General features: G+C 47.8%; 1 protein-coding gene across 2 annotated transcripts; it reads left to right on the plus strand.

Annotated features, from left to right (window-relative positions):
- The first annotated feature begins 1011 nt into the window (after nucleotides 1–1011).
- On the plus strand, nucleotides 1012–25073 carry CIZ1 (CDKN1A interacting zinc finger protein 1). Of its 2 annotated transcripts, XM_081967150.1 has the most exons (15): nucleotides 1012–1184; nucleotides 3033–3145; nucleotides 7441–7604; nucleotides 9105–9222; nucleotides 10450–10504; nucleotides 13105–13196; nucleotides 14095–14165; nucleotides 15765–15941; nucleotides 17483–17613; nucleotides 17943–18027; nucleotides 18888–19001; nucleotides 19126–19290; nucleotides 20491–20560; nucleotides 22026–22147; nucleotides 24436–25073. In XM_081967150.1, the coding sequence occupies exons 1-15, from the start codon at nucleotides 1096–1098 to the stop codon at nucleotides 24919–24921; spliced, it is 2052 nt and encodes a 683-aa protein (XP_081823276.1). In that variant the 5' UTR covers nucleotides 1012–1095; the 3' UTR covers nucleotides 24922–25073. The 2 variants fall into 2 exon arrangements, with proteins under 2 accessions (XP_081823276.1, XP_081823277.1); XM_081967151.1 differs by lacking the exon at nucleotides 19126–19290.
- The last annotated feature ends 169 nt before the right edge of the window (nucleotides 25074–25242 follow it).

Here is a 25242-nt window from a genome sequence, read left to right on the forward strand (position 1 = left end):
ATAGATGAATAGATAGATAGATAGATAGATAGATATGACTAGATAGATAGATAATGAATAGATACATAGATAAATGAATAGATGGATGGATGGATGGATAGATAGATAGATAGATAGATAGATAGATAGATAGATGGAGATGAATAGATAGGTACATAGATGAATAGATGAATAGATAGATATATGTAGATAGATAGATAGATAATGAATAGATACATACATAGATAAATGAATAGATAGCTAGATGATAGATAGATGGATAGATAGAGATGAATAGATAGATATAGATAGATAAATAGATAGAGATGACTACATAGATAGATAATGAATAGATGGATAGATAAACGAATAGATGGATAGATAGATGGAGATGAATAGATAGGTACATAGATGAATAGATGAATAGATAGATAGATGTAGATAGATAGATAGATAGATAGATAGATAGATAGATAGATAGATGTAGATAGATAGATAGATAATGAATAGATACATACATAGATAGATGAATAGATGGATGGATGATAGAGAGAGAGAGAGAGAGAGAGATGATAGATAGATAGATAGATAGATAGATAGATAGATAGATAGATAGATGATAGATAGATATAGAGAGAGTCTGACTGAGCAGGACTTACGAATTCCCCCCCAACTAGTTGTAAAATACAATACAATAGTAGAGTTGGAAGGGACCTTGGAGGACCTTCCAATGTCGAAGAGGGTCGGGCCATCTAATCCCTCCCCCCCCCCCCTCCGCCTAGCTTCCTCCTCCTCCTTGCACCCCCGAGGCTTGGACAGGAGGGGAGGTGGGGGTGGGGGGCTGGAAAGACCCTCGGAGTGGGGAGGAGGAGGAGGAGGAGGTGGGTGTGTTGCAGGTGGGGGGGGGGGGGTTGAAGGCTGCTGCGCCCAGCCTCGCCATGAGAGGCGCCCGCGGAGCGCCGGGCCGGAGCCGCGCGCCGCCCTCCGCCCCCGCCCCCACGAGGCGCGCTCCCGAGCCTGGCCGAGCCAGGAAGAGCCTCCGCCTCCTCCGCCCAGCCGAGGCCGGTCCGCCTTCCCTCCTGCCCGGCGGCCGCCCGGCGGTCTTCCTCCCCGGCCATGTTCGGCCAGCAGCAGCTGCTCCGCTTGCAGCAGCTCCTCCAGCAGCAGCAGAGCCCGCCGGCGCCCCCCCAACCGACGCCCAGCCGGTAAGCCCTGCCGGGGAGGCCGCTGCCGGGCTCGCCCTCCCGACGCCCCCAGGAGGCTGCCAGGCGCGCCGCCGTGCGTAATTGCGCCCCAGAGGGTGGGGGGGGGGGGCGGTCGTTGCGCGCCCCCGCGGGGAGGTGTGGGGGGCCCGCGCGAGGTTGGGGGTGGGGGGGCAGACGGGGTTCCCCTGCCGGCGACCCTCTGCAGCCTCCCTCCCCCCCACCAGGCAGGGGGATGCACAGTCAGATCAAAGGAAGCGTCTGTCTTCCTTGGAAAGGTGCAGCCAAGTTCCTTAAGGCGCATGGACTGCCCATGCTCCCCAGCCATGTTCCCATGCTCCCCAGCCAGGCTGCCCTCCTCCCTCCTCCAAGACAGGGGGATGAGCTCAAAGAAGCTCTGCCTTCCTTGGAAAGATGCAGCCAAGTTCCTTAAGGCTGATGGACTGCCGTCCCCATGCTCCCCAGCCTGCGTAGAACCCCTGCCCCTTACCTAAGGAGGGGGCACCCCATCGGCAAAGCGCCCCTAACCCAGGTTGCAAACTCTGCAGACCACCCCACCCTTAAAAAAAGAATAGACCTCCCCCACGCTTCTCCCTGGTCTTTGGGATTACAATGCCCATCGCTCCCGCCCACCCCTCCAAGCAGCTAGAGTAGACATCTGGCTGTGGAGGATGGATGTTTTGGCTTTTCTTTCTTGCCCTGGCACAATAGAGTGTGCGTTTACGCAAAGGGCATCGCAGAACCTTTTAGGCTTCCCCCTGCAGAGACAGGCTGTAGAGGAGCGGTCCTCGTTTAGCGACCACAATGGAGACTGGGTCGTTAAGCCGAGCAGCTGCTGAGAGAAACGCCCACATCTGAGGGATCCCACCGCGGCCTCCTGCTACAGAGTCCTTTTAGTGGTGGCCCCCCAAAAATGAAAATCACCAAGTGGGGCCCATCCATCTTGCAAGGAAGCTTGGCCACCGCAGCTGGAGGCTTGTTTGTTTGTTTGTTTGTTTGTTGTGAATTTATTATTTATAATTTGCTGCCCATCTCGTTTCCAAGCGACTCTTGACTTCTGCTTCCCGCAGAAACAAAGCATTAAAATCATCGTGTATAAATAAGATACCCGATAATATCACGATCCAAATAGAATAAAATCATGGATGGAGGAAGGGGGGGAAGACTGGATGTTTTAAGTACATTTTTTTGGGGGGAGGGGGGAGTTAGGGGATTTTAATACAGGTAGTCCTCGACATACGACCACAATGAATCCCCCAAATTTCTGTGGTTGAGTGAAACGTGTGTGAAGGGAGTTTTGCCCCGTTTTACGACTTCCCCCCCCACTGTTGTTAAGTGAATCCTTGCCATTGTTAAGTTAAGGTCGCAAAAGAGGATCATGTGATCCCTCCCCCCCCCGGGATGCTGCAACCTTCATAAATATGAGTCAGCTGTCAAGCATCCAAATGTAAATCATGTGACCGTGGGGATGCTGGAACGGTCATAAGTTTGAAAAACGGTCGTAAGTCCCTTTTTTTCAGTGTGGTTGTAACTCGTGTCTGACCGATTACTAAATTATCATCACCTTCATTTAACGACCCCGTAATCCCTTGCGGGATGCAGTCTGGGCAACTGAATGGAGCTAGCAGGTTGTTTACTGGCCGGATGCCATACCTGTCGCCACTACGGAGTTTTGTTCAGCAGATATATTGAAAGTGAAATATCTGCCTCTACCTAGGATCGAACTCACAGCCCCCCTGATTGCGAGGCGAGAGCTCCACCTCTAGGCCACTGCACCACTCCACCGAACGGTCACTAAACGAACAGTTATAAATCAAGGATTACTTATATTCTGGTCCTTTTCTTTCCCAGAACGGTGACGCCATCTCAGCCACAGATGTTAACTCTGCAGGCACCCAGCCCGGCAGCCCTTCTCAACGCCAACCCTGTGCTCCAGCGAGCGCTTCTCCTGCACCAAATGCAAGGTACGATCTCTTCCACATTTCCCCCCCCCCACTTCCTTTCGGCTCTGATCCAGACCCACATTTGACGCAGGATTCCCGAGAACCTTGTTTCAATTTTTGGGATGGTATCTTATTTAACCCCAATAAGACCAAGGAGCTTATAGTGGACTATAGAAATAATCGATCAGGCATCCAGCCTTTGCTTAGCAATGGAGACAGAGTGGGGCAAGGGGCCAGTTTTAAGTTTCTGGGTGTTGTCATAAAAAGAGGACCTGACCTGGGGCAACTCACATTGCAGCCCTGGTCAAAAGGGTCCAGCAGAGATGATGCGACCTGAGACTTCTTGGGAAACAACAACTGGACCAAAAACTCCTGGTGTCCTTCTACCGCTGCACCACGGAGAGTATTTTAATTTATTGCGCCAATTGCCCAGTGGCAGATTAGGATGCACTCCAGAGGGTCAACGTCATTGCCCAGAGGATCATGGGTTGCCCTCTCCCCCTCTTTGGAAGAGCTTTGTAGTTCCCGCTGCCTTAAGAAAGTTCAAAACATCCTTAAAGATCCATCTCATCCTGGGGACCCTTTTTTTTTGAACTATTACCATTTGGCAGCCGGTACCGGATAATAAAAACACAGACAAATAGGTTGAAAAACAGCTTCTATCCCAGGCCAGTAACTATATTGAATTCTACGGTATAGTTCAATTTCAATTATATAGAATGTAAAGGATGTATGTTTTGTGTTTCCATTTTTATAATTGCAATGTACACCGAAGACGGCATTTCATTATTATTTTTTGCGCCGTGTGCAATGGAAATAAACTAAACTATCTTCAATCTCCAGTTTTTAAGCCCGGAAAGCTAAAATCTGTCCCGAGTTGGTTCAGTTTTGCCATGAAGGTGAAGCCCACCCTGGGTTTTCTAAATCCTGGTTTACAGCTCAATTTTTCTTTCGCTAACGATTCAGAAGACCTGCGTGATCTACAGATGGCAAGGACAGATTAGGGGAGACCTGGCTAAAAAACGGAGTGAGCGTGGAACTCCAAGACAAAGTCAACGGGCCCTATCCAACAGCGTGCAATTTAATGTGGAGAGAAGCAAGGTTTTACACCCAGGCAAAGATTAGGCGAAACCTGGCTCAAAAACAGTCACTTGGGGGATGGACTTTGGAGTCCTTGGGGACGATCTCTTAAATATGAGCCAGCCGTGTGCGGCCGCAGCCAAAAACCCTAATGCAATCTTTGGTTGTATAAACAGAGGCACAGAATCAAAATCACGTGAAGTGTTAGTACCTCTTTATAAAGCCTTAGTAGGGCCACCCCTGGAACGCCGCATCCAGTTTTGGTCCCCCCGTTACAGAAAAAAGACGTCGAGACTTTGGAAAAAGTTCAGAGAAGAACAACTAAGAGGATCAAAAGGCCTGGGGACTAAACCTAGAACTAGGTTGCAGGATTTGAGTTTGACTAGTCGAAGGGAAAAGAAGGACTAGAGGGGACATGATAGCAGGATTCCAGTATTTGGGGGGGGATGCCACAAAGAAAATTATTCTCCAAAGCACCAGAAGGCCAGACAAGAAACAATGGATGGAAACTAATCAAGGAGAGGAGCAACGTGGAATTAAGGAGAAACTTCCTGACAGTCAGGACAATGAATCGGTGGAACAGCTTTCCTCCAGAAGTTGTGGGTGCTTCATCACTGGGAGCTTTGGAGAAGAACCTGGATAGCCATCTGTCTGAAACGGTATAGGGTCTCCTGCTTGAGCAGGGGGCTGGACTTGAAGACCTCCAAGGTCCCTTCCCAGCTCTATTCTATTCTAATCTTCTGACTTGTCGCTTTTTGGTTGTTGAACTTGCGAGGTTTGCAGGGAGCAAAACAAATCTTTGGGATCCTTTTTCAGTTCTGGGTGCTAGGTGAGGTTTTCGGAATATTTGATGCCGAGACATTTGAGAAAAGAGCCCGTGCCTGAATAATTCAGGAGCTGCTCCATTAATGGCCCTTTCAAACGTCTTGCTTGGCTCACCCTCGAGGCTCTTTCTGCCATCCAGATATCGGCTCAGGGTTATCTCGGCGAATCTCAAGCATTACCCTTAAAAGTCTCTGGATGGAGCCGCAATAAACCAGAGGAAATGGGTTTATTTTTATGGACGGATCCCAATTGCGGTAGAATCGGTTGCTTCTTGTTCCCGATGCAGAGGGGAAAACTCCAGTTGTGTTCAATTTCCTTGCCAGCCTCCTGACCTTACCTGTTATTGCTGTTATTATTTGTTAGATTTTTTTTTTAATAGAACATAATAGCAGAGTTGGAAGGGGCCTTAGAGGTCTTCTAGTCCAGCCCCCTGCTCAAGCAGGAGACCCTGTGCCATTTCAGACAGGAAGGAAGATGGGAAGGAGGAAAGGAAAGAAGGAAGATGGGGGAAGGGAAGGAAGGAAGGAAAACTAAAGTTGGAAGGGGCCTTAGAGGTCTTCTAGTCCAGCCCCCTGCTCAAGCAGGAGACCCTGTGCCATTTCAGACAGGAAGGAAGATGGGAAGGAGGAAAGGAAAGAAGGAAGATGGGGGAAGGGAAGGAAGGAAGGAAAACTAAAGTTGGAAGGGGCCTTAGAGGTCTTCTAGTCCAGCCCCTTGCTCAAGCAGGAGACCCTGTGCCATTTCAGACAGGAAGGAAGATGGGAAGGAGGAAAGGAAAGAAGGAAGGTGTGGGAAGGGAAGGAAGGAAGGAAAACAAAGTTGGAAGGGGCCTTAGAGGTTTTCTAGTCCAGCCCCCTGCTCAAGCAGGAGACCCTGTGCCATTTCAGACAGGAAGGAAGATGGGAAGGAGGAAAGGAAAGAAGGAAGATGGGGGAAGGGAAGGAAGGAAGGAAAACTAAAGTTGGAAGGGGCCTTAGAGGTCTTCTAGTCCAGCCCCTTGCTCAAGCAGGAAACCCTATGCCATTTCATACAGGAAGGAAGATGGGAAGGAGGAAAGGAAAGAAGGAAGATGTGGGAAGGGAAGGAAGGAAGGAAGGAAAACTAAAGTTGGAAGGGGCCTTAGAGGTCTTCTAGTCCAGCCCCTTGCTCAAGCAGGAAACCCTATACCATTCCAGACATGTGGCTGTCTAGATTCTTCTTTAAAAACCTCCAGCGAGGTTTTTAACCTCTGGTGGCAAGCTGTTCCACTGGTTAATTGTTCTCACTGTTAGGAAGTTTCTCCTTCATTCCAGGTTGCTTCTCTCTCTGGTTAGTTTCCATCCATTGTTTTTTTTTTTTGTCTTGCCTTCTAGTTGGCCCCCTTCTCTTAGGGGCAGCCCCTCAAATACTTGAATATTATCATATAACCCCTAGTCCTTTTCATTATCCTGTCATTTTTAATTTTTAATTTACTATTAATTTGCAACGCACCCTTAATATCCCTTCCTTCCTCCTATTTTCCTCATAAGAGCAGCAAACAAAGCCACCCAGCCGCCTTTTATGCCTGGGGCAGTACTATAACTCCCTGTCTCCCAGTTTTGAGGCCGGTGCCTGAAAAACGATGCCCAACTGATTTCCTCCATTATGTTTTCTTCCACTGTCTTGGTCTGGGTTTGGTCATTCCCGTCCAAGGTGATAGGGCCAACACGCCAAGCCTTGGTTAACTCCCTGAACTGCAGGCTCCTGGGTTCGAAACACACCCTGCAATAGCAGCCCGTGCCAGCCGATCTGCTCTAACCACTCCCATCCCGACCAAAAAAAACCTTTTATCAATTTGGTGTGTGAATTCTGCTCGTTCACCTCCAGCAAAGATTTTCGAGGGAGGATTTACAGTCACAGACCTTCTCTGGCTTGGAGAGCTGCCAGGCCAAGATCTGCAAAACTTGGCCAGGAGTCTCGGAGAGTCACGAACCAATGAAGCGAACTAATGGCCTCCTGCAAACTCCACTCCCCTTTCTCCCCTCTTTTATTTCCTCTGGGAGGGGCCATTCATTGTCCCCTTGTGGCCTTACTCCCAAGTTGACCCCTGTTCTTTAGTTGTTCCCTTCGTCTGGCAACTCTCTGGAAACAGGCTCCAGCTGTTCTTCTGCCTCACTGATGTCTGACTCTGAAGGCAGCTGGTAACTGTCAGACGGCCTCGACCCCATCTCTGCCTCCGACACAGAGCCCTCATCAGAGCCTTCCCCAGACTCCAGGACTGGCCCAGGTTCCTCCCCAACCTCCTCACTGTCCCAATCTGCTGTCAGGTCTTCTGGCCAGCCACAATAGGAAGGCCCCAAATTTTGTGCAATATCTGATCTGTTCTCTCTCTCTCTCTCTCTCTCTCTCTCTCCCTTTCCTGGCTGTTTCTCTTGGGAGGGCTCTTCTTACAGGTAACATGAGAGGCTTCAATGTGGCCGCTGCTCCTGTGTTACAGCAATTCTTCCCTCAAGCCACTCGTCACTCTCTGCTGGGCCCCCCACCCATCTCCCTCAAGCCCCCTCACCTGGGTTTCCCAGCCCTCCCATTTCATCGCCAGGCGAGGCCCTTCCGCAAGGTGAGTTTCCTCTCCGATCCGGATTTCTTCCCGCCGTTTGCGGCTCACCGATCCTCGCAGAGACCTCGCCGTGGTGCAAACAGCACCCCTGCCAGGTAGGCAGGGTCACGAGAGAGCCCTTGGCAGCCCGGGGGCGAACGTATCCTCCGTATTCCCGGTTTAAAACCAACCGTTTTCGCCGTTTCTCCCATCTTCTCGTTACCGACTTAACTGACTTCCGTTTAGCGACCGTTCGAAGGTCCTGGAGAAAGTGACTTACGGCTGTTTTTCACACTTAACGACCACTGCAGCGTGTGTCGTCTCCCCCTCCCCTCCCCCTCCCGTGGTCACACGATCAAAATTCAGGGGCTTGGCAATTTATGACTTTTGCAACCTTCTGACAAGCAAAGTCAGATGTGGGAAGCGGGATTCGCTTAACAACCGTGTTCCTAACTTTTAAGAACGCTTAATTCGCTTAATCACGGGGGCAAGGCAGGTCGTAAAAGGGGGCACCGCTCGCTTAACGACTGTTCTGCTTAGCCACGTAAATTTTGGGCTCAATCGCGATCAAAAATCCAGCGTTATAGATATGATGGCAGTGGTAACAATCCTGCCATCAATCCTTCAATTTTCATCCCTTTTTTTTATCCATTTATCTGCTGGCTTCAGGCCCTTCGAGGGGGAAAGTCCTCAAGTCAGGAAAAGTTTCGGTGGAAATCGGAATAAAACGTAACGGATTTCCACTTCTTTTCACTGCAGATGTAGAAAAAAAATGCCGGTGGTTTTTTTCCCCAGGGGGTATCAGCAACGATTCATTTCCCTTTCTGCTTTCTTGTTCCTCCTTCTCGTTGGAGAGTTTAGGGCTTCATTTTTTGATTTTGCAGAGTTTCTCCCCGTCCTCTTTCCCTCCCGCATGCTCAACTGGAAGCATTTGGTCGCCACGATGTAGAAAAGATGTGGAGACTCTAGAAAGAGTGCAGAGAAGAGCAACAAAGAGGATTAGGGGACTGGAGGCTAAAACATATGAAGAACGGTTGCAGGAACTGGGTATGTCTAGCTTAAGAGAAAGAAGGACTAGGGGAGACAGGATAGCAGTGTTCCAATATCTCAGGGGTTGCCACAAAGAAGGAGTCAAACTATTCTCCAAAGCACCTGAGGGTAGAACAAGAAGCAATGGGTGGAAACTAATCAAGGAGAGAAGCAACTTAGAACTGAGGAGAAATTTCCTGACAGTTAGAACAATTAATCAGTGGAACAGAAGTTGCCTCCAGAAGTTGTGAATGCCCCAACACTGGAAGTCTTTAAGAAGAGGTTGGGTAACCATTTGTCTGAAGTGGTGTAGGGTTTCCTGCCTAGGCAGGGGGTTGGACTAGAAGACCTCCAAGGTCCCTTCCAACTCTGTTATTCTATTCTCTAGGTTATTAATGCTCTGTCTTGCAAAAGGAATTATGAAAAGTTGTCCTTACAATTCACTCCCCTGTTTTGTTTTGTTTTTTTAAAAAAATCTCTTTTATGCTGCAGGATTTTCCCAGGGTCGCGGAGAGGAAGCGAGAGGCAGACGGCGCCTCATCCTCCGTCCCAGGGCAAGGCGAGGAAGGGGCTGCGCTGGTGGGAAAACAGCCCAGCTCTCCTCCTTCAGGTAAGGCGAGGCCTCTCTTGATAGCTCAGAAAGAGTTGATGGTCTTCAGAAGACGCTTTGGCTTGCAAATGAGATATTGGCTGAGGAAGGAGACAGGGTGGATTTGATTTAAATCAACTCCATTTAAATTATGATTTAAATCAATTCCATTTAAATCACTAGTAAAACGGCTTGATTTAAATCAACCATTGGAATCACCATTGAAATCACTAGTGAAAAGGATTTAAATCAACTCCATTTAAAGCACCATTTAAATCATTAGTAAAAGGCTTGATTTAAATCCATTTAAATCACGATTAAAATCACTAGTAAAATCACTAGTAAAAAGGCTTGATTTAAATCAACCATTAAAATCACGGTTTAAATCACTAGTAAAAAGGCTTGATTTAAATCAACCATTAAAATCACAGTTTAAATCACTAGTAAAAAGGCTTGATTTAAAACAATTTAAATCACGATTTAAATCAACTCCATTTAAAGTATGATTTAAATCACTAGTAAAAAGGCTTGATTTAAATCAACTCCATTTAAATCACTAAATTCACCGGCTTGACCACTGGCATGAACTTATGACTGTTACAGTGTCCCAGGATCACGAGATTCCGTTTGGGGACTCCTTGACTCCCAACGTCGATGGGGAAGCCAGAGTCATTCGACAGCCCTGTTCCTCACTTAACAACGGCAGAGATTCGCTTAACGGCAGGCAGTCCTCGACCTACGACCACAATTGACCCCTGTTGTTCAGCGAGACGTTGGTTCCCTTTCTTGCCACAGCGGTTTTAAGTGAATCACTGCTACGTTAGTGACATGGTCGTTAAGTGAACCTCGCTTCCCCGTTGTCAGAAGGTCGCAAAGGTGAATCACGTGACCCCCCTCCCCCCCGGGACACCAACCGTCATAAGTATGAACCAGTTGCCAAGCCACTGAATTTTGATCTCTCGATGGCAGAAAGCAGATAACTCTGAAAAACGGTCGAAAGGGACCTTTTTCCCTGCCGTTGTAACTTTGGTCACTAAACGGACTGCTGTAAGTCAAGGACTACCTGTACTGTGGCAAGGAAGGTGTGGACTATCTCAGCAAGACAACTGGTGTGGACTGCATTGTTGTATGCCACTTCAGCGAAGGGTAGCAAGTCCGAAGGCTGTAAAGTGGGACCAGACTCACTTAACGGCCGTCTCACTTGGCTACAGAAATTTGGGGTCCTCAACCTATTTTTCTGCCTTGCAGAGACCCTCCTGGAGACTTCTCAAGATGGCGAACCAGCGGCCAAGCTGCCCCGAAGGTAACCACGATTCCTGCAAGGGTAATCTAAACGTTCCTCCCTTGGACATGGACATGGGGGAGACCCTCCGTCATCAAGGTTGCCTTTGTCCCAAAAAAGTGCTTCCCCCCCCCCTCCCAGAGGCAACTGAACTTTCTTGGTTTTCCTTTGAAGAGGTTTCACTAGAGTTGAAGAAGCTTCTTGGATGAGAAGCGAAACCTCTTCAGAGAAAAACCAAGAAAGTATCATAAATGTATCCTATCAATAAATTATTTATCATTAATTAGGATCATGATTGATCACTTGTTGCTTCGATGTACACTGAGGTTCAAATTCCTTCTGTGTCCAGTCACACTTGGACCAATAAAGAGTTTATCATAAATTTATCCTATCGATGAAGAGAAGAGAATATAGAAAATTTAATAGAATAGAATAGAAGCATGAAATGGAATGGAATGGAATAGAAGTTGGAATAGACCTGGCTTGAGAATAAATGTAAAACTTAAGGTATAAGTATAGTATATAGAGAGTATTTAAATATGGATATAACTTAGGATAGTGATATAGAGATAGAATTTTATTTTAGGGAAGTAGGATTATTACGAAAAACATGTATGCAGAACATGTATACGGAAAAGCTGTTACAAGTGTAAATATGTGTGTTGTTTTTTTTTTAATTTTGGAAAATGTAATAAATACTATTTTAAAAAAAAATCGGAATAGAATAGAAAATAGAATAGAACAGAATAGAATAGAAAATAGAATAGAATAGGAATGAATAGAATAGGAATGAATAGAATAGAAAATGAATAGAAAATAGAATAGGAATGAATAGAATAGAATAGAAAATAGGATAGAATGGAAAATAGAATAGAATAGAAAATAGAATAGAACAGAATAGAATAGAAAATAGAATAGGAATGAATAGAATAGAATAGAAAATAGAATAGAACAGAATAGAATAGAAAATAGAATAGAATAGGAATGAATAGAATAGGAATGAATAGAATAGAAAATGAATAGAAAATAGAATAGGAATGAATAGAATAGAATAGAAAATAGGATAGAATGGAAAATAGAATAGAATAGAAAATAGAATAGAACAGAATAGAATAGAAAATAGAATAGGAATGAATAGAATAGAATAGAAAATAGAATAGAACAGAATAGAATAGAAAATAGAATAGAATAGGAATGAATAGAATAGGAATGAATAGAATAGAAAATGAATAGAAAATAGAATAGGAATGAATAGAATAGAATAGAAAATAGGATAGAATGGAAAATAGAATAGAATAGAAAATAGAATAGAACAGAATAGAATAGAAAATAGAATAGGAATGAATAGAATAGAATAGAAAATAGAATAGAACAGAATAGAATAGAAAATAGAATAGAATAGGAATGAATAGAATAGGAATGAATAGAATAGAAAATGAATAGAAAATAGAATAGGAATGAATAGAATAGAATAGAAAATAGGATAGAATGGAAAATAGAATAGAATAGAAAATAGAATAGAACAGAATAGAATAGAAAATAGAATAGGAATGAATAGAATAGAATAGAAAATAGAATAGAACAGAATAGAATAGAAAATAGAATAGAATAGGAATGAATAGAATAGAAAATGAATAGAAAATAGAATAGGAATGAATAGAATAGAATAGAAAATAGGATAGAATGGAAAATAGAATACAATAGAACAGAATAGAAAATAAGAATAGAACAGAATAGAATAGAATAGAAAATAGAATAGAATAGAAAATAGAATAGAATAGAATAGAAAATAGAATAGAATAGAAAATAGAATAGAATAGAAAATAGAATAGAACAGAATAGAATAGAATAGGAATGAATAGAATAGGAATGAGTAGAATAGAATAGAAAATAGAATAGAATAGAAAATAGAATAGAATAAAATAGAAAATAGAATAGAAAATAGAATAGAACAGAATAGAATAGAAAATAGAATAGAATAGGAATGAATAGAATAGAATAGGACTGGATAGAATAGAATAAAATAGAATAGAGTAGAAAATAGAATAGAATAGAAGCAGAACAGAATAGAATTCTTTATTGGCCAAGTGTGATTGGAGACACGAGGAATTTGTCTTTGGTGCAGAAGCTCTCAGTGTATATAAGAGATATAAATGATAAATCACGATCCTAGTCGTCTTAAAAATACATTCATCATGAATCATAAGATGCAACACTTAGTGGAAGTCACAGGATACGAAATAAGCAATCAGAATCACACTAGGAAACTAAATGAAACAATAAAAGTCGTAGAGGCACAAGCAACAAAGCTATAGCCCTAAGTAGAAAGGGAGGGAGGTCCTAGGGAGGATGAGAAGAAGAATACTAATACAGTCTTAGTAAATAGTTTGACAGTGTGGTGGGAATTAGTTGTTTAGCAGAGGGATGGGGGAAAACTGTCCTTGTGTTGTGTTTTCCCGGTGTGCAGTGCCCTATAGTGTCGTTTTGAGCCGGGGGGGGGACGGGACGAGGGGGGGGAAAATTGGGAGCTTCAAATTCCTTGTGTGTCCAATCACACCTGGCCAATAAAGAATTCAATTCTGTTTCCGTTCCTGTTTTATTCTCCTCCTCCGCCCCACTAGTGAAGTGGAGATCTCCGACGCTGAAGATGCACCAGAGATTCCCAAAGTAGAAGATGCTCAGACAGAAAGAGAGACAGAATTCGTGGCAACAGGTAAGTATTGATGACCGTTGGGGCGTTTTGGGGGCTGCAACTGCCTGATTTGCTTAGTGACCGTGGCAAAAAGGTCATTAAAGTCAGGCAAGCCACGACTCCCCGAAGGATCACATCCCTTAGCGATGGAAATTCCAGCTTCAACGATGGTCGTAAGTCAAGGACTGTCAATCCAGGCAGTCCTCGACTTACAACGGTTCATTTAGTGACCATTCAAAGTTACGGCGGTGCTGGGAAAAACTAGACTTACGACCGTTTTTCACACTTAACGACCGTTGCGGCATCCCCATGCTCACGGGGTCAAAATTCAGATGCATGGGCAACTGGTTCATACTTACGACGGGTTGCATCCCACTTTTGTGACCTTCTGGGCAAAGCAAAGTCTGTGGGAAAGCCAGATTCACTTAACAACTGGGCGACTAACTTATCAACTGCGGTGATTCACTTAACAACAGTGGCAAGAAAATGGAGGAAGCTCATTTAACAAATGTCTCACTTAACAACATAAATGGGCTCAAATTGTGGTCGTAAGTCGAGGACTACCTCTATAAAGATCTACAGCAAAAGAAACATGCTAAAGAAATAAAGTTAAATATTCTTACAAGTTCTTTGAAAAAGGAATAAATGCTTCTTGGCTGGAGAGAAAAGCCAAATATTTTGAGAAAGCTTCCCTGCACCGAGCAGGGGCTCGACTGGATGACCTCCAGGGACCCTCTCAATTTTCTACAGCTCAATAAGCAGGGGTCTTGAAGGCCAGGCAGTCCAAGCCACCATTCGGTGGAGCGAAGGTTTGCCTTCGGCTCGATTATACGTAGCCAAGGAGAGACCACCTGCCGTTCTTCTGTCTCTGAGGATCTGTGTTCGAATCCAGACTTCCTCACAGTCTCTTGTTTCCTAGATGCTGGGGAAGGGGAGGTCACCGCGGAGGCTTCGGAGGAGAACTTTGAAGAGGAGGAGAAGAACTCAGAGGTGAGCCAAAAAGGGGTGGGGGGAGTGAATGTAGGTGGAATGACCCTGATGGCTAGCACCATCCCCAGAAGGTCTATGACAATTCACCACGGCCAACTTGCCATGGCCAACTCATCATGGCCAACTCATCATGACCAACTGGCCAAATTCAACTTGCCATGGCCAACTCATCATGGCCAACTCACCACATCCAACTTGCCATGGCCAACTCACCACATCCAACTTGCCATGGCCAACTTGCCACATCCAACTTGCCATGGCCAACTCATCATGGCCAACTCGCCACATCCAACTTGCCATGGCCAACTCATCATGACCAACTGGCCACATCCAACTTGCCATGGCCAACTCATCATGGCCAACTCGCCACATCCAACTTGCCATGGCCAACTCATCATGGCCAACTCGCCACATCCAACTTGCCATGGCCAACTCATCATGACCAACTGGCCACATCCAACTTGCCATGGCCAACTCATCATGGCCAACTCGCCACATCCAACTCGCCAAGGCCAACTCATCATGGCCAACTCATCATGGCCAGCTCACCACATCCAACTTGCCATGGCCAACTCATCATGGCCAACTCATCATGACCAACTGGCCAAATTCAACTTGCCATGGCCAACTCATCATGGCCAACTCACCACATCCAACTTGCCATGGCCAACTCGCCACATCCAACTTGCCATGGCCAACTTGCCACATCCAACTTGCCATGGCCAACTCATCATGGCCAGCTCACCACATCCAACTTGCCATGGCCAACTTGCCACATCCAACTTGCCATGGCCAACTCATCATGGCCAACTCGCCACATCCAACTTGCCATGGCCAACTCATCATGGCCAACTCATCATGGCCAGCTCACCACATCCAACTTGCCATGGCCAACTCATCATTGCCAACTCGCCACATGCAACTTGCCATGGCCAACTCATCATGGCCAACTCATCATGACCAACTGGCCAAATTCAACTTGCCATGGCCAACTCATCATGGCCAGCTCACCACATCCAACTTGCCATGGCCAACTCATCATGACCAACTCATCATGGCCAACTCACCACATCCAACTTGCCATGGCCAACTCATCATGGCCAACTCATGACCAACTAGCCACATCCAACTTGCCATGGCCAACTCATCATGGCCAACTCATGACCAACTAGCCACATCCAACTTGCCATGGCCAACTCATCATGACCAACTGGCTACATCCAACTTGCCATGGGACAGCTCGCCACAGCCAACTTGTTGCGGGACAATTCGCTGTGCGGCAAGGGTTACATTAATATGAAAGAAAGGGTGGAATGGACGCACTAAAGAAAGGATGCGAAAGGAGGGACAGAAGGAAAGATGAATGACAACATTGAACATTTTTGCATCCGTGTTCAAGAATGACATGGAAATTGTTAAACTGTCCCGCAGAGAGTTGGCCCTGGCAAGTTGCCCCATTCCTATTCCCCAGGGGGTGCAAAACGGGGGTGCAAAACATCTGCCCAGATGTGGCCGGAAGAAGGACCTCTTCCTTTCCCTTTGGCGGAAGCCAGAGAGTTGAGCTGGGCCCCCCTCTCGTTCTCCCCTCCCTTGTGCCAGGTGCTGAGCAACGCAGGTGCCTTGAAGGTGACCATCCAGCACAGCAGTGAGAGCCGAGCCATCAGCACCACGCCGGCGCTCAAGCTGGGCCCCCCCGGACCCCCCCTGCAGCCCCCCCCTGGGGCCACCTTGAAATTCTACTGCTACATCTGCAGAAGCAACTGCTTCAACCAGCAGGTGCGGAGAGGAGGGAGGAGGGGCAAAGGTCAGGGGTGGGGGGCAAGGCATTTGCCAAGGGGGGCCGTTGGGTGGGCCTGGGGCGGTAGCAGAAGGATAGGTGGTTTCAGCCAGCGCCTCTGTCTGGGGAGAAGCAGGATTTTACTTCTGGGTTTTGTTGAAGAAGGGAATGCTGAAATCCTTCGAAGGAGGAGAACGAAGCACTTTGGTCCCTAAAAGAAAGAGAAATAGAGAAGCGAAAGCTAAGTGGCTCCTTGTCTGCATGTAGAATGGCCTTCCCTTCTCTCATCTCTCTTCCTTCCTTTCATCTCCCTCCCCCCCACTGTCACCTTCCTTCTCTCCTTCCTTTCATCCCTTCCTTTCTTCTTCTCATCTTCCCTTCTTCCCCTTCCCTCATCTCTCTCCCTCCCTCCCACTTTCTTTCACTTTCCTTCTCTACTTCCTTTCATCCCTTTCTTCCTCACATCTTCATTTCTTCCTTCCTTCCCTTTCTCCTTCCTTCCCTCCCTCCCACTCTCTTTCACCTTCCTTCTGTCCGTCCTTTCATCCCTCCCTCCCTTTCTTCCTCTCATCTTCCTTTCTTTCTTCCTTCCCTCCCTCCCACTCTCTTTTGCCTTCCTTCTCTCCTTCCTTTCATCCCTCCCTCCCTTTCTTCCTCTCATCTTCCCCCTCCCTCCCTCATTCCCAACTCCTTCCTTCCCTTACTCCCCCTTGCTTCCATTCAAAAACAGATGACTCACTTAACAACGGCCTTACATAAGAGTGGAAATCGTGGTCATAAGTTGAGGACTACCAGTATCCCCAAACTGGTCTTCTTCTCTTTAGCTCTCGGTAAAAAACTGATTCAATTTTCTTGCTTTGCAAGGGTGCAGCTTCCAAGGAGCTAAGCAATTTCTCTTCTCTGCTCTTCTCTCTTCCCTTCCCCTCTTCTTCTCTCTCTCTCTCTCCTCTTTTTTTCTTTCCTTCCTTCCTACCTTCCTTTCTCTTGTCTTTCTCTTTCTTGCCTTCTTTCTTTCTTTCTCTTTCTTGCCTTCTTTCTCTTTCTTTTCTTTCTTTCTTTCCTTTCTCTTTCTTTTCTTTCTTTTTTCTTTCTTTTCATTCTTGCCTTCTTTCTCTTTCTTTTCTTTCTTTCTTTCCTTTCTCTTTCTTTTCTTTCATGCTTTCTTTTCTTTCTCTCTTTTTATTTCTGTCTTTCTCTTTCTTTTCTTTCATGCTTTCTTTTTTGCATTTCTTTTTCTTTCCCTTCTTTCCTTTCTCTCTTTCTCCTTTCTTTCTTTCTCTCTTTCTCTCTTTCTTTCTTTCTCCTTTCTTTCTTTCTCTCTTTCTTTCTTTCTTTCTCCTTTCTTTCTTTCTCTCTCTCTCTCTCTTTCTCTCTTTCTTTCTCCTTTCTTTCTCTTTCTTTCTTTCTTTCTTTCTCTCTCTCTCTCTTTCTTTCCTCCCTCCCTCCCTCCCTCCTTCTTTCTTTCTTTCTTTCTTTCTTTCTTTCTTTCTTTCTTTCTTTCTTTCTTTCTTTCTTTTTTCTCGCACTTGTCTTGCTCCAGAATTTCCAGGCTCACCTGTCAGGTGTTCAACATCGGCAGCGGCTTCAGGAAATCCAGGAGAGAAGCAACGTTTGCCTCGCCTCCCAGCCGCCTTTGGGGAGGGAGACAGCGGCGCCAGCCGAGAGAGACGGGTGGGTGCGCGGGACGGAAGCCTTGCAATTTAGGAACCTCAACACACACACACACACACACACACACACACACACACACACACAGAGCCGTGAAGGTGCGCTCCCCTTGCCTTGCTCTGGATCAAGAACCAGAGAGTGGAAATCCTCCGGGTTGCGAACGAGAGAAATCAAGCAGGTTGCCCTCCCGGTGGAGCCCTTTGCTCTCTCGGGCCGAAGGATGAGAGGGTTATCGGGGAGCTTGGGGGTGGGGGGGGCGAGGGGGGGGGATGAAAGGAGGTAGAGCAATCCTTTTGTGGTTCCCTTGAGAGCTTCCCTTCCTTCCTTTGCAGTGAGAGCCAGCAGCGCTGGTGTAACACCTGCCAGGTGAACTTCAAAGGTGACCTCATCAAACACCGGAGGACACAGGAACACAAGGTAAAAGCCCCCCCCCCCCCCTCCCCCGGATTCCTCTGATAAATTTGGAGTTTGGATTTCTGGAAAATGGCAGGGAATTGTTCAGCTGAACTAAATATCCCTTCCTCCCTCCTTTCCTTCTATTCCCAATCCCTTCCTGCCTCTCCTTCCTCCCTTGCTTTCCTCCCTTCTTTCCTCCCTCTTCCTTATTTGCTTTCCTCCCTCCCTCTTCCTTCCTTCCTTTCCTTCTTTCCTTCCTTGCTTTCCTTCCTCCCCCTCCCTCTTCCTTGCTTTCATTCCTTCCTTGCTTGCTTTCCTTTTCCCTCACTCTTCCTTCCTATCTTGCTTTCATTTCTTCCTCCCTTCTTTCCTCCCTCAACCTTATTTGCTTTCCTCCCTCTTCCTTCTTTCCTTCCTTGCTTTCCTTCTTTCCTTCCTCCCTCCCTCTTCCTTGCTTTCATTCCTTCCTTTCCTTCCTCCCTCCCTCCCTGTTTCTCCCTATCTTTCCTTCCTTCTTTCCTTCCTTGCTTTCATCCCTTCCTTCCTCCATCCCTCTTCCTTGCTTTCCTTCTTTCCTTCCTCCCTCCCTCTTCGTTCTTTCCTGCCTTCCTTCCTCTTCCTTCTTTCCTTCCTCCCTCCCTGTTCCTCCCTATCCTGCCTTCCTCCTTTCCTTCCTTGCTTCCATTCCTTTCTTCTTTCCTTGCTTTCCTTCTTTCTTTCTTTCCTTCCTTTCATTCCTTCCTTTCTTCCTCCTTCTTCCTTGCTTTCATTCCTTCCTCTTTCCCTCTTCCTTCCTTGTTTCCTTGCTTTCTTCCCTTCCTCCCTCCCTCCCTCCCTTCCATCCCCAACCCCTTCCTCCCTCCTTCCCCGTCTCGTTCCAGCTGGCCAAACGCTTCCTCCGTCCCTTCTGCACCGTCTGCAGTCGTTACTTCAAAACTCCCCGCAAGTTTGTGGAGCACATGAAGTCCTTGGAGCACAAGCAGAAGGCTAAAGAGGTCAGAGACTAAGAATAAAAGGGATTGGGGGGGGGGTGTTCCAGGGTCTTGTTGAACTCTCTTTCTTTTTGCCTTTCTGTCTATCCTTCCCTCCCTCCCTCCCTCTTTTCCTGCCCCTGACCAGGTGAGACTGGGTGAGAAAGACCTGGGGGGCCCCGAGGACTCCGAGGAGCTGATCACGGTGGACGCCGTGGGGTGCTTTGAAGAGCAGGACGAGGACGAGGAAGAGGAGGATGAGGAAGCAGGGGAGGGGCCCCAGCTGGATCCAGCGGAGGCCGTGAATCAACAGGTAAGGAAGGGCCTTCTCAGCAGCTCCGTTTATTTGCGAGGAGGGAGAGCAGAGCCAGAGGGGCTGGCCAGGAAATTTAGACACCAGCTTTATTCAGATAAGGGAAAGGTTCCCCTCGCAGATATGCGCTAGTCGTTCCTGACTCTAGGAGGCGGTGCTCACCTCCATTTCAAAGCCAAAGAGCCAGCGCTGTCCGAAGACGTCTCCATGGTCATGTGGCCGGCATGACTCAACGCCGAAGGCGCACGGAACGCTGTTCCCTTCCCACCAAAGGTGGTGCCTATTTTTCTCCTTGCATTTTTTACCTGCTTTCCAACTGCTAGGCTGGCAGAAGCTGGGACAAGTCACGGGAGCTCACTCCGTTACACGGCGTTCGGGATTCGAACCACCAAACTGCCGACCTTTCCAATCGACAAGCTCAGCGTCTTAGCCCCTGAGCCACCGCGTCCCTTTTATTCACTGCCTTAAGAAAGTTCAAAACATTCTTAAAGGTCCATCTCATCCTGGGAAACCCCCCCCCCTTTTTTTTTTTTTGAACTATTACCATCTAGCAGCCGGTACCGGACAATAAAAACGAGATCAACTAAAAACTAAACTTAACTCTAAACTAAAACCTAAACTAAACTCTAAACTAAACTAAACTAAACTCTAAACTAAACTAAACTAAACTAAACTGGCTGTCATAATTGAATTTTGCAAGCCCCGATTGTGTTTTTCCTGCTTTCTTCCCTCTAAGACCCCCTTGAGTCTGGGGGGAAAGGGCGAGGGGGTGGGTGGGTGGAGTCTTTATCATGCCTCTTCCCCCATTTCCCTCTTTCCCGCGACTTGAGGGATGTGTCTGCTTTTATTTATTTATTTTTTTGCAATCCCTTCTTCCGTGTTTCTTTTGGAGAAATCATCGTATCTTCATAATCCCTTGCGAGGGGAAATCTGGGCCACCAAATGGAGCTAGCAGTGTTTTACTGGCCGGATACCATTCCTGTTGCCAGTGCGGAGTTTTGTTCAGCAGATATAATTCTCATTTTCACCCAGAGAGAGAAATATCTGCCTCTACCTAAGGTCGAACACACAGCCTCCTGATTCCGAGGCTCCACCTCTTATCCCTCTTTTGCGAAACCCGAAAACAAAATTCTCGTTATTTTGGGAGCTTCCGATTCAAAAGTGGGAGTTTAAACCCTCCCCTCCTCGTTCCCCTCCCAGGTTGGGCAGAGAGAAACGTCTGTGGAAGACCCTGGAGGAAACGCCGAGTATTGTCCGGACACGGTCTATGGTAAGAGAAGCGAGTTGGTACTCCGTGTTGTATCTTTGTCTGTGCGCGTGTTTTTTTTTTCTTTCCTCTTTTTCTTGCTTCCTCTCTTGGTTTTTCCCCTGCGGAGGCTCAACAGGTAGACAAACATGTCCTGGTTTGAAAAGACACCCCCCCCCCCCAATATCCCCACTTCCTAGAAGTGGGATCCACCAGACCAGGGGTCCCTAACCTTTCGGATCTCAGGGACCGCTAAATTCATAATTTTAAATCCCGCCGACCGCTAATAAGATCTGCCTAATGACCAGCTGGGTGGGCATGGCTAGGCAGTTGTGTGACTGGGTGGGCGCGGCCAACTGGATGTCACTCACGTTGAGGGGCGCCTCGCCGGACTCTATTCACCCCTCCCCTCCCAGCCCCTCCTCACCTGCCTGGGCTCCTTGGGGCCCCAACAGGAAGCCGTCGCTGGAGCTAAGCAGCCCCCAGGAGAAAGAGTTGGCAAAAGAGCTCAGTTCAAATTCTGACCGAGGAGGAGGCTCAGAAGAAGCACCTCACTGAGGACTAGGAGCATAGGCTTCCCAAGCAGAGGGAAGACTTGCGGGAGGGCAAGGCCAGGTGCCAGCGCCTGGAGACTCAGCGGGCTGAGATGGTCAGCCAGTTCCAGGCCATGATGCCGTCCCACTGGAACGAGGCCCTCTGGCTCTTCGCCATCAGCGGCTCTTCCCTCCAGCCTTCGCCCAAAGCCCCCCACCAGGAGGCAGAAGCAGACCCCAAGTGGGAATTTCTGCCCCCCTCCGACCATCACAAAAAGACCCCAAAGGGGAAGACTCTCTGCAGCAACACAAGCGTCCATTGCACGTATCCGTCCCAGGGGGGCGTAGTTTGAGGACCCCCGATTTAGTGCAATATTTAAAAAATGCAAAAAAAATATATTAGGCGCACCCCCCAAAAAATTTTCGCGGAGCCCCAGTTGTTGATCGCTGCTCCAGACCGTCCCTCCGATCCTGCCTACCTTCCTTAACGTCCTCCCCCTTTGGTAGTCCTTGGTTTACGGGGACAGTTTTGAGTTTGGCCCCATCTTACGACTGTTCTTGCCGCCGTTGTTAAGCGAATCACCACGGCTGTTAAATTGGTCACGCGGTTGTTAAGCGAAACACCCCCCCCCCCCTTTGACTTTCGCTTGTCAGAAGGTCGCAAAAGAGGATCACGGGACTCCGGGAGGTTGTGACTGTCGTAAGTACGAGTCCGCTGTCCAGTAAATCGGGTGAGCCTGGAAGGGTCCCGAGTCGTTAAGTGTGAAAAAGAGGCCACCCGTCACGTTTTTTCCAGTGCCGTTGTAACTTGGAACGGTCGTTAAATGAACGTCGAGGACTTACCTGTAATAAAGATTCTTGGTTCTTCCGTCTTGAGAAAGCTGCCTTGTGTCCCTCCTGCGCGTTTTATGCTTTCTTGATGCGCGGCCTTCCTTTCCCCTCCCTCCCTCTGCCAGGCCTGGAATTCCTGGTGCCCGTAGCGGGATTCCTGTGCCGGCTGTGCCACAAATTCTACTCCAGCGACTCGGCCACGCGGCTCACCCATTGCAAGTCCCGGATGCATTTCGAGAACCTGCAGGTAAGTGCTTCCTTCCTCCCGCTCTCCCTCTATCCCTGCCTCCCTCCTTCTCATTCCCATCTTCCTTCCTTCCTTCTTTCCCTTTCTCTCCTTCCAACCTTCCTTCTTTCTCCCTCCTTCCTTCCTTCCTTCCTCCTTCTCCTCCCTTACCCTTTTTCGTTTCTCCCTCTCTCTCCTTTCCTTACCCTTCTCCTTCCTCCCTTTCCTTCTTTCTCCCTCCTTCCTCCCTTTCCTTCCTTCCTTTGCATTTCTCCTTCTCCTTCCTTTCTCCCTCTTCCTCCCTTCCTTACCATTCTATTTCCTTCCTTTCCTTCTTTCTCCCTTCCTCTCCTTCTTCCTTTCCTTACCCTTCTCCTTCCTTCCCTTTCTCCCTTCTCCTTCCTCCCTTCTCCATCCTTACCACTCTCCATCCTTCCCTTTCTGCCTCCTTCCTTCCTCCCTTCCTTACCCTTCTCCTTCCTTTCCTTTCTTCCCCCCTTCCCTTTCAGCCTCCTTTTCCCCTTATTTTCCTCTCTCCCTTCCTTACCCTTCTCTTCCCTTCCTTCCTTTCTCTCTTCCTCCCTCCCTTCCCCTTCTCCTTCCTTCCTTTCTTCCTCCCTTCCCCTCCTTCCTTCCTTCCTTTCTCTCTTCCTCCCTCCCTTCCTTCCCCTTCTCCTTCCTTCCTTTCTCTCTTCCTCCCTTCCTTCCCCTTCCTTCCTTCCTTCCTTCCTTCCTTCCTTCCTTCCTTCCTTCCTTCCTGTCTTCCTCCCTTCCTTACCCTTCTCCTTCCTTCCTTCCTTTCTCTCTTCCTTCCCTCCTTACCCTTCTCCTTCCTTCCTTCCCTTTCTCTCTTTCTCCCTTACCCTTCTCCTTCCTTCCCTTTCTCTCTTCCTCCCTCCCTCCTATCTAGCATTTCCCATCACCCGCTCCGCTAATTCTTTAATCCACTCCCCCACCTCCTCCTGGGGTGGGGAAATTCCAGGGGGTCTCCACCCCCTTCTGGGCTAGCTAAAGTTCTTCTCTCTGGCCCCGGAAATCTGAACCCTGCTCCGGCATTTGCCCACCGTTGAGGCTTACAGGTTAAGTCCTCGACATACGACTGTAATCGAGCCCAGAATTTCAGCCACCAGCTGTGACGATCCTAAGAAGGCTGTCTGGTGACTCATTTTACAACCCTGGTGGTTGGCAGTCATTAAGGGGATCCGTTGCTCGCTATGGGCCTTTTTTTTTTTTTGCACGAAACTGGAACTCAGTACCAAAAAAAACCCTCAAGAAAGCAATTTCTTTGTGCCTGAAAAAAGGCTCAGGGCAGGTTTATTATTCAGCCACTGGACTTTCTCCCTTAAGATATTTTATCTCCATGAGGACTAGTGGGCTGCGTAAAATTGCTAAATGGGGTTCCCAACCCAAGCTTTGGACCACTTTCTAAAAGAGATTCAGTTCCTGTTGTGGGCCGCCAGTGGCAAGCGGAGTTGGCAGCAGAATCGGACAGTGAGGAGGGTTGGGGAGGAACCTGGGCCAGTCCTGGAGTCTGGGGAAGGCTCGGATGAGGGCTCTGTGTCGGAGGCAGAGATGGGGTCGAGGCCATCTGACAGTTACCAGCTGCCTTCAGAGTCAGAGATAAGTGAGGCAGAAGAACAGCTGGAGCCTGTTCCCAGTGTGAGTTGCCAGACGAAGGGAACAGCTAAAGAAGAGGGATCGACTTTGGAGTAAGGCCACAGGTAGACGATGAATGGCCCCTCCCAGAGGGAATAAAAGAGGGGAGAAAGGGGAGTGGAGTTTGCAGGAGGCCATTAGTTCGCTTCATTGGTTTGTGACTCTCCAAGGCTCCTGGCCAAGTTCTGCAGAGATCAGCCTGGCAGCTCTCCAAGCCAGATAAGGTCTGTGACCGTAAATCCTCCATTGAAAGAACTTTGCTGGATGGGAATGAGCAGAATTTCCAGTCAATGAATAAAAGGAATTTTTGTAGGGACCAGAGGAAGGGAACAGCTAAAGAACAGGGGTCAACTTGGGAGGAAGGCCACAGGTGGACGATGAATGGCCCCTCCCAGAGGGAATAAAAGAGGAGTGGAGTTTGCAGGAGGCAATTACTTCGCTTAATTGGTTCGTGACTCTCCGAGACTCCTTGTCAAGTTTTGCAGATACCGGCCTGGCAGCTCTCCAAGTCAGATAAGGTCTGTGACCGTAAATCCTCCCTGGAAAGACTTTGCTGGATGTGGAAATTAATAAAAGGTTTTTTTTGTCGGGACCGGGAGTTTGCTTCAGGCTCTCGGGAAGCCTCAGCCAGAACAATTATTTTCTGCCTGCAGCGGTACAGGGCCTCCCGGCTCCAGGCCACTGGCGGACACACAGCCACCCCCTCGCAGCTGACGGACCCCCAACCTCCCTCCGCGACCAAAACGCCCGATCCAGAAGAGGCCGTCACAGGACGCCAGAGAATCTCGCCCCCTTGCGAGTCCCCCGAGGTAATCCAGACGTGCTCCGGGTACTTTGAAACGGAGGATATCTGCGGAGTCCTGGTCATTGACGAGAGGAGCAGCCCCTCCTCGCCGGGGAGCGAGAGCTCAGTGGGGCAAGACGGCGAGGGGTCAGGGGAGGGGGCTGGACTGCACCCCCCGGGAGAACAGCCCGCCTTGGAAATGCAGCAAAAACTGGCTGTAGAAGCTGCCTCAATGGACCCAGAAGAAGCCGAACTGAGCGAAGGGCTGGCCAGCCAAGATGGGGCGCCATCCACGCCGGGCGAAGGGGAGACAGTCACTACCCCCCGGCGGTCCAGCCGGCGCAGGGCGAGATGAGAGCAGAGGAGAAACTATTTTTTTTTCCCCTCTGTAGTCCCCCCTGTCCCCCCCGAGAGTTTCCTTTCCTCCCTTGGCCTTCGACTTTTAGCAAAAGAGAAACGTTCTAGTTTTCCTAGTTGGTTGTTTAAAAAATAAAATTTGAAAGAAAAAGAAAACGGCCCAGCCATTTTTTTTTCCTGTCTTCAATGCAGCGCTTACCGTCATTTTTTGAAAAAGAAAGAAAGAAGGAGAAAGAAAGAAAGAAAGAAAGAAAGGAGAGAGAGAAAGAAAGAGAACTTAAAAAAGGAAGGGGAAGAAAAAATGGAGGGAAAGAAAAAA

The sequence above is a fragment of the Natrix helvetica genome (genome assembly GCF_964273705.1).
Source record: "Natrix helvetica genome assembly, chromosome: 15".
NCBI classification, from domain to species: domain Eukaryota; kingdom Metazoa; phylum Chordata; class Lepidosauria; order Squamata; family Natricidae; genus Natrix; species Natrix helvetica.

Coding starts and splice junctions, on each gene's coding strand:
- CIZ1 (XM_081967150.1), top strand. CDS start 1,096: ATGTTCGGCCAGCAGCAGCTGCTCCGCTTGCAGCAGCTCCTCCAGCAG. Junction 1,185..3,032: donor CCCCAACCGACGCCCAGCCG/GTAAGCCCTGCC, acceptor TTTCTTTCCCAG/AACGGTGACGCCATCTCAGC. Junction 19,002..19,125: donor ACAAGCAGAAGGCTAAAGAG/GTCAGAGACTAA, acceptor GCCCCTGACCAG/GTGAGACTGGGTGAGAAAGA.